The sequence below is a fragment of the Misgurnus anguillicaudatus genome, chromosome 6 (assembly GCF_027580225.2).
Source record: "Misgurnus anguillicaudatus chromosome 6, ASM2758022v2, whole genome shotgun sequence".
NCBI lineage: Eukaryota > Metazoa > Chordata > Actinopteri > Cypriniformes > Cobitidae > Misgurnus > Misgurnus anguillicaudatus.
Genome location: NC_073342.2, coordinates 15,280,188 through 15,296,236, shown reverse-complemented (window position 1 = coordinate 15,296,236; position 16,049 = coordinate 15,280,188). Strand labels below are relative to the sequence as shown.

Below are 16,049 nucleotides of genomic sequence, written 5' to 3'. Positions count from 1 at the left end.
GTGATAGCGGGCGAAGGATGTACGCATGGCACCAGAGATACAGGAGACAGGCGTGCATTAACCTTGCCTGCAAATGACTGCACACCCACATGCTTTATTAATAGCATCTTGAGGGCGATTGTATAGCACATGCAGTGGTTTAATACAATAAAAAATGTGGAAATCTTTGCAAACACAACATGTGGCCCTGTCGCACAGTGGGCTAGTGTGTGCTTAATGGCAGGACTGGGTTACTTTTAACCAGTAAAATGTTGAATGAACAATGTGTCTCGTTTTATTTTTTTAAATAATCAGTTGTCAATCAACCAACTTAACAAATTAAGTTAAACAATTTCAACTTGTTTTTTTGTCAAAACATAATAGTAGGTTGCATTGACAAGTTGTTTTAACTTCAAGCTGCATGCAGAAAATAACTATTCGATTTTGCGTTCCTTATTTCATTTCTCTCTTTCTTTTCATTTATCTATCTTTACATTTTCTACAATTTCAGAGAGCGTATAAAATTTTAATGGGGCCATTTACAAAAACATCCATAATTGCATTCAATCATCCGGCAGCAGGAAATGACATTTTGGCTTGTCTAAAATGATCAGGTGCTCTTTTAGTCTTAGTGTTATTTTCAATCCGAGAGAGGAGGTAAATCACTGCAGGGAAAGTCCAGCCCGATCCTGTTTCCATACAGTGATTTACATGCATCTGAACCCAAATCAGTTTTGCTATGGTCTGCTATGTAATTTACATCTGCAGGAGAACCACATAAAAACATCTAATTAGGATGAAGTCAATGTCCCGTATTCCCAGCTGCTCGCTACGTTCAGACAGATGATGTCTGTCCTCGTCCCATAAGTGCCGTCTCACAATTCTACCTGTAAACTAAACACAACACAATTGTTGCCAGTTGGCCTTAACAGTTTGCAATTGTCTTAAAGGGATAGTTGACCAAAAAATGAAAATCCTGTCAAATTCTGACAATCAATCACCTAATGTAGTCCTTAAAGGATTAGTCAATTTTCTTAAAAAAATCCAGATAATTTACTCACGACCATGTCATCCAAAATGTTGATGTCTTTCTTTGTTCAGTCGAGAAGAAATTATGTTTTTTGAGGAAAACATTCCAGAATTTTTTCATTTTAATGGACTTTAATGGACCCCAACACTTAAAACTTTTAATGCAGTTTAAAATTGCAATTTCAACAGAGTTTCAAAGGACTCTAAACGATCCCAAAGGAGGAATGAGGGTCTTATCTAGCAAAACGATTGTCATTTTTGACAATAAAAATAAAAAATATGCACTTTTAAACCACAACTTCTCGTCTATCTCCGGTCCTGTGACGTGCCAGCGTGACCTCACGTAATTGCGTAATGACGTAGAAAGGTCACGTGTAACATATAAAATGCACATTTGCGGACTATTTTAAACAATAAACTGACACAAAGACATTAATTAGTATCATTCGACATACAACAACGTTGAAATGGTCCTCTTTCTCCACACTTGTAAACAGTGGGGTGTAGTTTCGAATACGTCCTCCGTGACCTCTTGACGTCATAACGTATTGCGTGAGGTCACGCTGGCGCGTCAAAGGACCAGATGAGATAGACGAGAAATTGTACTTCATAAGTTCATATTTTTAATTTTTTTTGTCAAAAATAACAATCGAAAACTCCATTTAAATTGCAATTTTAAACTGCATTAAAACTGTTTCGTGTTGGGGTCCATTAAAGTCCATTAAAATGAGAAAAATCCTGCAATTTACCTCAAAAAACATAATTTCTTTTTGACTGAACAAAGAAAGACATCAACATTTTGGATGACATGGTGGTGAGTAAATTCTCTGGATTTTTTTAAGAAAATTGAATAATCCTTTAAAGGCAGTATGCATGTTTTTTTTTAAAACTGTGGAAAAGGGAGTCGGGCGGATTACCAAAACACACTTGTTGCCAATCAGCAGTAAGGGGCGTGTCTACTAACCGACATCGTTGCGTGAGTTGCGTATGTGCGGGATGTATCAAAAGAAGGCCTAGATTCTATTGGGGAAGGGGCGTGTTTGTTTAGGTGATTTCAAATGTCAACATTGGCTTTCAGAGATCATGCACCCCACCTTTAACATATTTTTTTCTTGCATAGAAGACAAGAGGAGATTTTTCTTAAAGGGATAGTACACTCAAAAATTGAACATTTTGTCATAATTTACTCACCCTCACAAAAAATATATTTTAATAAATGATGTTAAGCATATAGTTTGACCTCTAAAATATTTGTTATTCCTATTATGGAATTCAATTGGTACCATCAACTGTGTGCTTACGATCATTTATTAAAATATATTTTTAGTTTTCAAAAAAAAAAAAAGAATCTCATACAGGTTCAAAACAACATGAGAGTAAAGAATGACAGAACTTAAATTTTTTGGTGAACTATCCCTTTAAAGAACATTATACATTGTCTAATGAACTTGAATGGGGAGCCGATAGCAAGTATACAATTTTGGGTGAACTGTTCCTTTAATTTTCACTGCAAACTGAAAATGCGTCTTGCATGCCCATTACATGCTAATTGTGAACCTATCAATCACAAGAAAATGGAGACCAAGAAAAGAAGAAAGAGCCCAGAACCTCTCTCTTTGTCTCTTGCACTCTCACCGTCTTGTTTTCGGCTGTCCCGATTAAATAAATGCTTTTTAATTAGTTAGGAAGTAATGCATGTGTTTGCAATCTTTTGTCTTGATCTCCAACGGTGCTGCGAAAACAACTCTCTGCTGCGGACACCCGAGACAGAAAATTGAGTCCGCTTTCGGTCGAAACAGAAATATTTACCATCGTCATTGGACGCCTGCCACATTGTGCGATTGCCTCGGCAGCCTAAATGAAATTGTCCCTAATATGTTTCTGCTGATTAGAGCCTCTGGTTAGATGGAGAATGGGGAGTTTGCCAGCTAATACAAAAGTCTGTCCTCAAGTGCTGACCATTCATCAATATTTGCTTTAGTTTTTGTGTAGTCTTCTCGCAAGAAAAATAGCACGACGGCTGCTAGCTCTGGGCAGTAAGTATTGATGTTGGACGGTGGCTTATCCAAAACTCCTGTTTGGAGTAAATACCAGATGCTGTCGTGGTTGGCCATATGGAGCATGCTACCTCGCAGCAGACTGGGATCTGAAAGCAGGTGGAGGCTACAGAGATTAAGGACCCACTCAGACTGCATTACATTGTGACGTTTCACACGTCTGTTGTCACGGCTAAATCTGCTCAAGTTTGACATTTCTATTCATATCGCAAATGATCTATTGCAGTTAACTTGGAAACAGTGTTTGGGAATGCTCCTATTAAAAGTAACATGATAGAGAAAATAGTTATGTCAATCCTAAAAAAAGTTATATGTTCTATTAAATGGTTAAAGGGATAGTTCGCACAAAAATTACAATTCAATTTAGTCACTCTTATGGTGTTACAAACCTGTATACATTTCTTTGTTCGGTTGAACACAAAGAAAGATATTTTGAGGAATGTTTGTAACTAAACCGATCCAGACCCCATTGACTTCCATAGTATACTTTTTTCTACTATGGAAGTAAATGGGGCTTCTGATCAGTATTACAAAGAATGGTATGGGAATGGTGCAGGACTACTTAGGCCAGTTTCTTAGAATTGAAATACGTTGCATTTCTTATGCTATCCAACAAGTGGCGCATGCATTTGAACACTCATTCATACAAGTTCTCAAAATACAAAGCACACTACAGTATATGCTAAGCAGGGCCGGCGTCAAAGGGGGGCATTCGCGGGAAGTGCCCCCCCTGAACAGGTTGTTGTGCCCCCCCTACAGAGTTTTTTATTACTTTAATATATATCAAGAATAATTAAAATAAATTAAACATTGAATGTTTCATGACTTGTAATGTAATCAAATGAGGAAAATATAGTTGATATATGTTTTCTTTAATTAAAATAGACCAGTTTCTCTGATTGGATGTATTGCCGCGTCTCACCCGTCTTACGTCTTTAGCATATTTGTGACTTGATACTAGCAACGTGTTTTTCCGCGGCATTTTATGGATCGTGTCAAATATGGATATTAGAACATTTAGAACGAACCAGCACCGCCTGCTTCATCTTCATGCAAACACCGATTGGCTCAAACTCAGAGATTAGAGGTCAAGGTGGAATTTACAAATCTACAGTTTTAATGTTCTTACACGCCGTCTTCAGCTATTTTAAAGGTAAATTAGCGTTGTTTTAAATTACGTAAGCTTAAATGTGAAGTGTGGCTATAGACCGTTAACAGCATTACGACGTGATTATGGTAAAGCGGCTTTTTTAAAGCTAGGACGCGGTGTGCGCTGCGCTATGAAACGCATTCATTTCAATGGCTTGCACCTCGCGAGGGCGGTTTGTTGTTGCGTCGAGCCAAGCGCGAGCGCAGCGGAGCTCAGCTTGCGCTCACGCCGCGGTCGAAGTTCAATAGTTTTGCGCATAGTTTGTGGTCTTTTGCACTTTATACGGGAAATGAGCTGACAGTCTGTACTAGTTGTATGAGTGTGTGCTTGCTGTATTTGTTGTTTTAATGTCTTGTTTTTGCAAGTTATTGTTGCTATTGCGTGCCCCCTTGTTGGAAGCCGAGTGCCCCCCTGTTAGTTATGGTTTGGCGCCGGCTCTGATGCTAAGTAACTATTAGTATGATAACCGAATACTTAATTTAGGTGATAAAGGTCCGCTGTGTCGATTTTTAGCTGCAAAAAACATTTATGTCCTTTTAAAAAAGATCCTTCTAATAGTTACACAATGCACCTTTAAGTGCACTTAAATAGCACTGCACCATTAGTGTAATTACTGACATTTTTTTAGCACAAGCATGTCTGTGTAAATTTGGTTTGTTATAAATTGCTTCACATTCACACAAGTTTTGGCACAATTAACGCTACCAAATTAGCCCAATATGAAAATAAATTTTATTAAACAGAGATATTTGTGTAGATTTTTGAGCGATCATGGCCATAACCGTAATTCAATAAATGATGATAGAATGATTGGGAAGGGGTTATAACCAGGCATATATCCAGACACACTGGATAAACAAGCACGCTTTTGTCATTTTAAAGAGCCAATTCATTCCTGGACTGCAGTTGTGTGGAGTGATGCCGTACAGACCCAGTATAGTCTGTTGGATGCTACAAATCCTATATTATTCATATCTAGGGCAAATTAATTAAATGCACTTCTTTGTATTAAGTAGTTGTTTTTTTGGGAATTATTTGTTATTCATGATTCTTTTAGTGCATGGGTCTTCATAACAAAGAATGTGCTCAAAATAATATTACTGTAAATGCATCCTCAGTTTAATAAATGTATTGGGGTCCCTGCTCCTCATCTCTATCCATTAAGGCAGGGGTGGGCATTCCTGTTCCTGGAGGGCCACTGTCCTGCAAAGTTTAGCTTGGGGGTCCATGATGGTACGGGTGGTCCTCCAATTATTGTAAAAATGCAAAAAAAAAAAAAAAAACATGGAAAAAATAGGCATCAAACTAAAAATGCATTAATAGGTTAGCAATAAGAAATAAAACTCAAAGGATTATACCATTCCCATGATAAAATATGTTCAGTTCAAATAAAATGTTATGTAAATGCCTGAAATTATTTTTACTGTAATATTTTTGTAACATACAGCAACCGTCATATCCAGGGGTGCACATACATTTTTGTCCTGGATTTAGTCAAGACAAGGAAATTATGATTTTCTTTGTCTGTGGTTTGATTAATATTAAAAACAGCATCAGGTTTATACTCTAAAAATGGGTTTTACTGTCACTTTAAATGCATGGATCTAATACATTGTTGCACACGTATTTTTTTCTCAACTACTTGTATTTATTTAATGTGTAAAATACTTTTAATCACGGCATTTTGAGATGATTTAGTGTCAATACGTCCGCTCAAGGGCAAGAAAACAAACTCAGGTGGCATTTACGCTCTGTCAGTTACTAGCAAGCTGTCTGAAACCTTGAGATGTGGATCGTGCTCGCGCTTGAGGTGCGCGCAAACAAAACTCATCAAACAACACGTGAGTAAAGAGATCGCGTGAGATCTGTTTCGCGTCTTGTTGTGCTTAAATATTTAAATTTGCCAATCGGGCCAGTGACTGTTGTACCTCTGCTGACACTCAATAATGTTAAAGGAATATTCCATTTTCTTAAAAGAAAAATCCAGATAATTTACTCACCACCATGTCATCCAAAATGTTGATGTCTTTCTTTGTTCAGTCGAGAAGAAATTATGTTTTTTGAGGAAAACATTGCAGGCTTTTTCTCATTTTAATGGACTTTAATAGACACCAACAATTAACACTTAACTCAACACTTAACAGTTTTTTTCAACGGAGTTTCAAAAGACTATAAACGATCCCAAACGAGGCATAAGGGTCTTATCTAGCAAAACGATTGTCATTTATGACAATAAAAATAACAAATATACACTTTTAAAGCACATCTTCTTATCTAGGTCCGGTCCAGCGCATTCTAACGTAAATGCGTAGTGACGTAGGGAGGTCACGTGTTACATAAAATGCACATTTGCGGACCATTGTAAACAATAAACTGATACAAAGACATTAATTAGTATCAGTTGACATACAACAACGTAGGAACGGTCCTCTTTCAACACACTTGTAAACACTGGGGCGGAGTTTCGCGTTCGTCCTCTGTGACCTATTGACATCATGACGTATTGCGTGGGGTCACGCTAACGCATCACGACCGGATCTCGTCGAGAACTTGTGCTTTAAAAGTGTATATTTGTTATTTTTCTTGTCAAAAATGACAATCGTTTTCCTAGATAAGACCCTTATGCCTTGTTTGGGATCGTTTATAGTCTTTTGAAACTCACTGTTAAGTGTTGAGTTAAGTATTAAATGTTGGGCTCTATTAAAGTCCATTAAAATTAGAAAAATCCTGCAATGTTTTCCTCAAAAAACATAATTTCTTCTCGACTGAACAAAGAAAGACATCAACATTTTGGATGACATGGTGGTGAGTAAATTATCTGGATTTTTCTTTTAAGAAAATGGAATATTCCTTTAACATGTTTGTAATAATTATCTTACCAATGATGTACGGAGCAATCCCTAAAATTCCAGCAGTAAGCAAAAGCGTCTTTTAGAGCAGTTATGTGCACCCCTGGTCATATCAAAGAATGTGTAAAAAAATAATATTATATATCCTCAATTTGATACATGTATTGGGGTCCCTGCTCCTCCTCTCTATCCATATATACAGAAGTGGGCATTCGTGGTCCTGGAGGGCCACTGTCCTGCAACGTTTAGCTCCAACCCTAATAAAACACACCTGAATGCCATTTCCAAGTCATCCTGTAGCCTTTGATTAGATTTTTCAGGTGTGTTTGATTAGGGTTGTAGCTAAACTTTGCAGGACAGTGGCCCTCCAGGACCAGGAATGCCCACCCCTGCATTAAGGGGTCAAGCGTATTGACAAAATGCACCTGATAGTTGAAGACTTTTGCATTTGTGATGCATGTGGTATCTACACAGACAGAGACAGCTTAATTTAAATATGCATTGCAGTTGTATTAGTCACATAAAAATATACGTAGTGAAATCCTTACAGTTTACGATAACCAAATGTATAGATTAGGAATAATAAGCTAACAATAAAAATAAGCTATGACAAAAGGATAAGTATTTTATTTGTATTAGTTAGTAAATAACTGAGATTTTATAAAAATATATAATCACTTATGGGTTATGACACAAGTAAAAACAAACAAACAGGGCTTTTCGGTTGTTGTTTTAATTTGCGACGCGCTATATTGCGTTTCTATTAATCACATTCCTTCATAACATTCCACAACTGTCTGTACATCAAAGTCAACGGCACGTTGATCACCGCCGATTATTACCTGCCATCTACGGCTGTGGCAGTATTTATGAAAGCATTTGAGGTTACGCCTCTCACTCAAGGGCAGGACTGCAGTACAGCTCAGCGGGGACTTGAACCGGCAGCAGATCGGTCGCTGCTCCATTACTCTGCCCAGCAGACCAAACATGACTCCATTCGTCTCCGTTTGAGGGGCAAATCCACCTGAGCTCTAGTATTTAGGAGTTCATCTGATAACACGGCTCCCGGTGGAAGCTCATGGGAAAGATTTAGAAGAAAAATAATGCAAATTATGTTGATCCGATGTGTGGTGCGTAAACATATACAGCAACATGTTTCAGCAAGAGGGTTAAATGAAATACACTCAAAGATCACAGAGATGAAAGTGATAAGTACATAATTCATAAAGCACAGCATGTTTTTCAAAGGCTCCACAACCTTGCATTACCATTTACCATCTCCAGTGTGTTATTATAATATTTTAGCAGGAAATGATGATGCATGTCATGTATTTTTTAGTGAAATATTCCCAACATGAGTGGCAAGAGTCACACTTACAAATCACTCATTTTTCAATCACAGTTTCATAGCAATGCCCTGCAGGATGATCATTGTCACACAATCCACTTAATCTCTCTTTCTTTCTTTCTTTCCAGATGTACAACACATTAAGCGCAGAGACATCGTGCTCAAGAGAGAACTTGGAGAGGGGGCTTTCGGGAAAGTGTTCCTGGCTGAGTGCTACAACCTAAGCCCCACTAAGGACAAAATGCTAGTGGCTGTCAAGGTAAGAAATGATCGTCCCATTGCAGCAGGGCCATTTTGCTCTCTAGTTACACAGGATTCATTCGAAAGGTCAAGCCCCTTGTCCGGCCCCCCTCATCTGACATATAAAGTTGATCCCCCTGTGCCCGGCACAGAAGGGTCTCGTTCGGGAACGATAGCTAGACGCCCTGGCGGTGGAGGATTTGTTGACTAAGATCAATGACGGGGAGAGAGCCGCGCTGCGCTCGGAGTAGTGTTTAATATTTGGCATTGATATAAGGTTTGGGCGGGAGGGGGTTTAAAGATATTGCAGTGCTATGGTTTGTCTCCATGTCGTAGACAAGGAATGAGTCACTGCTGTGGGCAGACTGAGGCTGGATAATGCTTTAACACGGTTTACCACGCCGGTCCGTCCACCAAGGTCAAGGAGCTCAGCATGCAGTGAGCTCAGGCGGTCTGATGAAGTGTGACTCAGTCCTGATCTATAAGTAGACAATCTGTCAGTTTAGAAATGTCAAAGCTTCAAGGCTTCGTGGGAGATGCTGACAAATTTTCACTTTATTTTTCCGAAGTCTGGTTTGAGTAGATTTCTTCGCTGAGTATACAAATGAATATATGTTTATAAAAATCGTTTGAATTATCATGCTAACGTATATGATTAATACGTTTTTTTTTTGTAATGCTTTTAAAGTCTGTGTAAAGTCATTTCAGTTAATTGTTTCTAAACACACACTGTGTAGTACTGAAATATGGAGTTATAACGTTCAACAGTTTTTCCACATTACTGTGTTCAGGATTATCTGGGCGGGGCTAAAACAGTGGCTCGATGACGCACTTGAGCCAACATGCATGACCCCGCCCCTAACACAAAAGTGATGTGAGCATCCTTTCAGGTTTTAGCGGTAGTTGAGGGAGACGGCAGTTTTCCAGCGAGTGGGTGTGGTTTCAGCGCTACAGTGGATACTTCACAAACTGAGAACACATTTAATCCCCAGATTTTAATTTATCATTGCGATATCATCAAATGTAGGCAATAATTTATAAAAACCTGCCGCCTAAAGACATGTCAGCCAATCCAGTCTCGGCAACCCTCAACGTGCATTACATTAACATTTATTATGTATTTGGCAGGTGCTTTATCCAAAGGGACTTACAGTACACTCAAAAATTTATTCAAGCCCTTCTTAGAAATGACACATTAAAATTGTGTTCAATTAATTTAAAATACCTCATTAAGAGCAATACGTATATATATATATATATAAATAAATATGTACTATAATTTATTGATTTCTTTTTAATTAGTTTGAGTTTAAGTTCTGGAAAAATAATTTCCCAGCATGCTTTGCATGCAACTGCTTTTGGAGAGTATTTTTTTTAACCTGTTAACCCTCGTTCCATTTTCTGAACCCCCCCACAAAAACTGTCATAGCCAAACTAAAATAGATACAGTTTATGAAGTATTTGCACTAAAAGCATAAATTTGGTCTCATTTGAAAGCAGACACTTGGAAGTTTATTAAGAGGTGAAAATTAGTTACTGTCATGAAAAAAGTTGTTATAGAGAGCTTAAATTATACTTTTTTATTAACTCCACCAAACATATATGAAATATTGTTATGAAAAACTAAATGAAACTGGCCTTGGAGCAATCTAGAAATGCTCTGCAGTTAAAGCCACAGGTCTGACCATGTTCTGTTTGAAATCTGAAGATGATACCTCTAAAACTCTGTATTTTATGAAATGTTTTTTAAACCCATGTCATGTAAATTTATTTAGAGAAAACAGCAAAAATGCTAAGCTAATGTTTGTTTATTTATATCTCACAACATCTTTTAACTTTTATTGTCTTATTGCTCCGTGTTTTAAACAGACTCATTAAATAAGCATCCGGATGAGTCATTAACAACTTTTAATCCGGGATATGGCTGTCTAAATGTTTATTTTATTATTATTATTATTTATAATTACTCATACATCCTATTTAGTGTTTTATTTCCTCCTTTCGTCTCAATTCACATTCTTTTTATTAAATTCCTTTCTTACAAAAAGAAACTTACCTTAAAGAAGCTTTACCAGTCGAAAAGTAGTTTGAGAACTACTTCTTCCGCCACGGATTTGAGGGCGGCCAGAATGACAGGTAACACTTTCGGCTGCTTTGAAGCTCATAACAACTCAATGGACGGAAAAGCCGTTTCTTTATATTACCGTTTCTTGGTCACAAAGTGTAGTTTTAAGATTAGTTCAGTCGAGAATGTATCTGTATTATATTTAAATCTGCAGTCGATTAGTAAAGATAGCGCCTGTTTAAACGTTTACTTAGTGAGATTCGGTACGAATGAGAACCAAAGCATGAGCGGACGTCAGTGTTCACTCGCCCCGCTGACCACCACCCTCTCTGGGCTACATCTCTGACAGAGATACCCTGGCTCTCATGTTGGCCTTGTTTGTTTATGATGGTCAAAATGAGATCAAATCAGCAGTATTTGGTGTCATGATCAAACTGGTACTTGTTTTTTTATTCATATTTAGTGTCTTTTGTGTTGTTATTGTTTTGGCGCGAGGTAAAAGTTAATAAAACTATACTTGTGTAACGTTACTATTGCTTTCTCATGTATTCTTAACGCGATACGAGCACTCGATTATTATTATTAAACTTTGTTCTTGTCAGTACTATACAAAACGTTTTTTTATAAGTGTCAGAGAGATGTTTTTGCATGCTGCTTATAAATATATCAGTGGCGATATCTCATAACATGTTTTAATAGTCACGTCACGATAAAGTAAATGATCAATGTCCACATTTAAAAGCTGCGGGGCTTACCTGCAGTTCCACGGTGTTTTCGCGTTCTGATAAAAGATATAGCTCCAGAAAAAAACAAGTGTTTATATTCCTCTTTCCAAGGGTTAATCGTCCACCCGATGTGAGAAGACATTTCTCCCATTAACTCCCGTAACATACAAGAGCGCTGATCTTTGACGGAATAATAACTTCTGAGGGGATTCACAGACTGATTTATGAGCTAGTAAACTAATGAGACACACGGAGAGTGATTCAAACAGCGCGTCTGTGTTTTTACATTCAGAGATGAGCCTGCTTAGGACCTCCATTCACTAGGTGGCGGAATAATACGAAAGGTGAAGCGGTTACAGTGCCGTTATCAGCACAATATCGTATAGCTCTTAGCCAATCAGATTCGAGAACCAGAAAGAACTGTTGTATAAATATATATATACTTGTTTGAACGTTCACTCCTAATTTAGGAGAATTATATATGGGTATAATGTATATGTATGTATGTATGTATATTAGGGGTGGAACAACACATGTATTCGTTTCGAACCGAATCGGTACGGGGGTCACGGTTCGGTGCATGAATTTAAACGGAGAATACACGGTATGAAAAAAAAAAAACTTGCGTGCAAAATAATTAATGTAATGCGGAACTACTGTTAGATCCGCGGGTTCTTTATGGACAGCTAATCTGTTGCCCCGCTTTAGCTCTGATGCTCTGATTGGCGCCGATGCATCCGAGCTCCGCCTATGTATGCGCTCTATCAGAGCCCGTCTACACTCTGTCTCTGCAGTTTTTTGTCACGTCGACGCCGGTCCAGTCAGTTAGTGAGCAGAGATAGCGAGGATGGCAAGTGGTGTTACCCAAGAGTTAGACGCTCCGCCAGCCATCGCAAATTTGGCAAAACTTCAGTTTTCCAGTCAGTTACAATAGTACAGGCGAGAGAGTGGTGGAAAAGACGAGGACTTTGCATCGGCGTTGTTTAGCAATTGTTAGGTATGTGAGTGGAAATACATCTAATCAGTGCTCTCAAGTCTCACGCATTCACCTTGACAAACACGCATTTCAGTCAGTTCAAACGCCGCAGTTTGTATTTCTCACCCTGAGAAGTAGGAGATAAACTGTCCTGCTATATACAACAGGCATACGCAGGGCAGTTCTGTCGAGTTCAGCTGCTTTCAGTTTTTTAAGCGTGCTCAACTTTACGCAGCGGCATCAGCGTCAGAATACCGCGAGAAATCTTGCGGAGGAGGCTGATTTCAAAACGCTCTCGCGTTACTCTGACGTCATCCACTTGTCGTTTGTTGCAGCTTCTCGTGAAGTCGTACACACCTATTAATTCATCCTAAGAGCCTTTTTTTGTTCTTTAGTACATTAATATGAAATAAAGCCAAAATGTAATTTTAAAATGTATTTAGGTAACACTTGTAATACAATTGAATCCATATTTGTATGAAAGATGAGTACAAGATTACTTAAAGTGGTATACATTTTTGAAATACGAGATAGTATGTTAAATGCATTTCAGTTCATATTCATGACATCTCAAAATAACACTGATAAGGACACCTATGTTTTTAAGATTAGCTTAAGTACTAAAAAAAAGCCTTCTTCATTTTTGTTTTGCTTTTCCCTCCATTGTACCGAAAGTGAATCAAACCGTGGCGCCTGAACCGAGGTACGAACCGAACCGGGACTTCTGTGTACCGTTCCACCCCTAATGTATATATATATATATATATATATATATATATATATATATATATATATATATATATATATATATATATACACTTGTTTGAACGTTCACTCCTGATTTAGGAGAATATTGGGCTAAAATTGGTGTTAGCCGCATACTTTTGCGTGTTTATATTGATGTGTGTGTCCTCCAAGATGCCAACAAATAAGAAATGGATGCCAGTTAGCATATAGTTTACTATATTAAACCACAAACACAAAAAAACACAGGTAAAGGTGATTTAAAAAAAACACATTAAGGGCCAGATTTACTAATTAGTGCGAGAGCGCAATTCCACAAAGAGCGGTAAAATCTGCGCGTTGATATCTGCATGTTAAAAAAATAACATGGCTTGACAAACAATATTTTTGAATAATATGTTCCTCACTGAAAAAAAATGATTCATTCAATTTACTACATTTTTTAAGGTAAGTGGTTGCAATCAATTTATTTCAGCTACATTTAAACAAAAGTTTTTTGATTTGTTTTGTTTTTCTAATTTTTTTGTTTAAATGTAGCTTAAATAAACTGATTGCGACCACTTACCTTTAAAAAATTTAGTAAATTGAATGAATCATTTTTTTCAGTGGGCATTACAAATAATCTGTTACATGAAAAAAAAAATTTCATTCAATTTACTATTTTTTTTTTAAAGTGTTTGCAATCAACTTAAGTTTTTTATTTTATTTTCACTTTTTTGTTGTTGGTTTAAATGTAGCTTAAATAAATTGATTGCAACCAAAAATTGAGTAAATTAAATGAATAATTTTTTTAGTGTACCTCGCGCTCTCTGATCTCTGCGATGGCTCTCCTTTCAGCAACAATTTCAGCCATTTCAAGCGCAAAATGATTTAAGACATGCTTTTTTTTCAACATTGAATAATGGCGCAAATACCAATTATATCACACGCCCAAACATTAGTTAATCACTTTGCGTGAATCATTTAAATAATTTCTTCCCATAAATTTAGCATCTGAAAGGGAAACAGCTAGAAATGCATATGCAATAAGGTCAGTCACAAAAATAACTTAACCACACCTTTTCAGCGCTAATAATCCACTGCGCGTCTTTAGTAAATCCTTCCAAAATGATGGTTTGCGCTGGTGCAATCTTTAGTAAATCTGGCCCTTAATCTGTTAAAGTTTACTATTAAAAGACTTTTAAAGCAACCCTAAGATACCCACTGTTGTAATAAACCTCCCCACATTCTTAAATATAAAGCTTCTTACATTTTTCTCACCATGTTTGATTCAATGAAGGACATCCGTAAACCTTTCCAAATTTCACAAATGGTCTTTGTGGTGGAAAAATGTTCTTTAGACTACCGTATAAAAGGTAAGAAAAATGTGGCATGTGGCAGGATTGGTTTGGCTCAGTAGAAGAAAGTTAAATTATTGTCAAACATACGCAAACATTTTTGGGAGAAACATTTGAGCCCATGTTGATACCAATAAGTATCCCAAGCTATAAAAGAGCCGTTTCTTTCTCAGCGTACTGCAGTGTTCATATGGGACTTGATTCGGTTAGTATCAGCACATGGCATCATGAACCCCATTAGACCAGCTGTTTGTGCTGCAGAGGTCAACTTTATCCTTGTTGTTTTGACCAAGATGCCTCACTTGTGTCTTGGCCATCTCCAGTCTCCACCTGATGCCCGAGACCTCCAACCCTGATTTCGAGTGACAGTCCCCCAGGTGGTACTGGATTTTCCCCTCTGCACTGCACAGTCTGTGCAGGTGTCCAATTTAGTAACAGAAAGGCAATAAAGCATTATGGATAGATACCTTGCCATCTGTGAACTGGTACCCCATCCATCCAAAACACATCCCCCTCTTTGCAATTCCTGATATAGATTAACCCACGGTAGATGTAATTAAAATTAAACTGCGGGGTCTGCGAGCAAAACGCAATTATGATATAATTGAAGAAGCGATTGCTCGCATATGCCGCAGTGCATCTTGTGGCTGGGATAGGGACCGGGAAACAATTGAAATATCACGGCCAAGGACACAAGCCGAGCAGGGGGTTATTTTTCCTTGAATGATGTGATGTAAGATCAGACATGGTCTGACAAATAGACATATACGCCCAAGAAACTGGGCTTATTTCATCTTACAGAAGAGACCTAAAGGCTTGCAGGAGCCAATAAAAAAGTCATGTTGATCATTTGGATGTTTTAAGTTGTGCATCTTCTTGCAAGGGCTGTGCTTTTGGGGCGGAGAGTTTATCGCCCTGTCCATTAATGTATGCATATAAAATGTTTTATACAATAAGGAATGCTTTATACAGTGTATACCCTGTTGCAAGTTTGCTGTCACCCGAATGACTAAATGCACTTGGGCATCATTAGTTCATCATTTTAAAATTAACAGTGCAATATTTGTGCCAGGTCATTTACATTTTGATAATGTATTTAAATTTTAGCTCAGAATTCTGCATCTGTTGCTGTTATAAAGGCAAAATGCTTATTTACTATATTATTTCGGATTACATGCAAATATCATGCATGCACCATAAAGACTGATGTTATTATACAGAACACAGAAGACAGTTAGTCTCATTGACCTGATTGTTCATTTGAATTATTCATTACTGATATGAATTTAAATTAATTTACTTGAACTGTTATAAAAGGCACATCTCATTCTCAAATATTAACACAGCGGTGTCAGAAATTAATCTTACATACACTCTTATTATGTAATGTTAAACCATTTAATTTAACTCAAAGATTTAATTGAAATAAATTCTCTGTCTGAGTAATTAAAAAATACAGTATCTATAGCTACAATTATGATGTTTTTATGAATTTAAAAAAACTGGAAATTTTTATTTGTGGTGGCATATCAGTTTAGTTTACATCTTCC

At 37.3% G+C, this 16,049-nt stretch overlaps 1 protein-coding gene across 1 annotated transcript in view; it reads left to right on the top strand.

Annotated features, from left to right (window-relative positions):
* Positions 1-16,049, top strand: part of ntrk3a (neurotrophic tyrosine kinase, receptor, type 3a) — a 280,863-nt gene that overhangs the window by 235,072 nt on the left and 29,742 nt on the right. Inside the window, exon 14 of the mRNA XM_073868566.1 lies at positions 8,541-8,671. Coding sequence (XP_073724667.1) covers positions 8,541-8,671 — 131 coding nt within the window. The remainder of the gene's footprint in view (positions 1-8,540; positions 8,672-16,049) is intronic.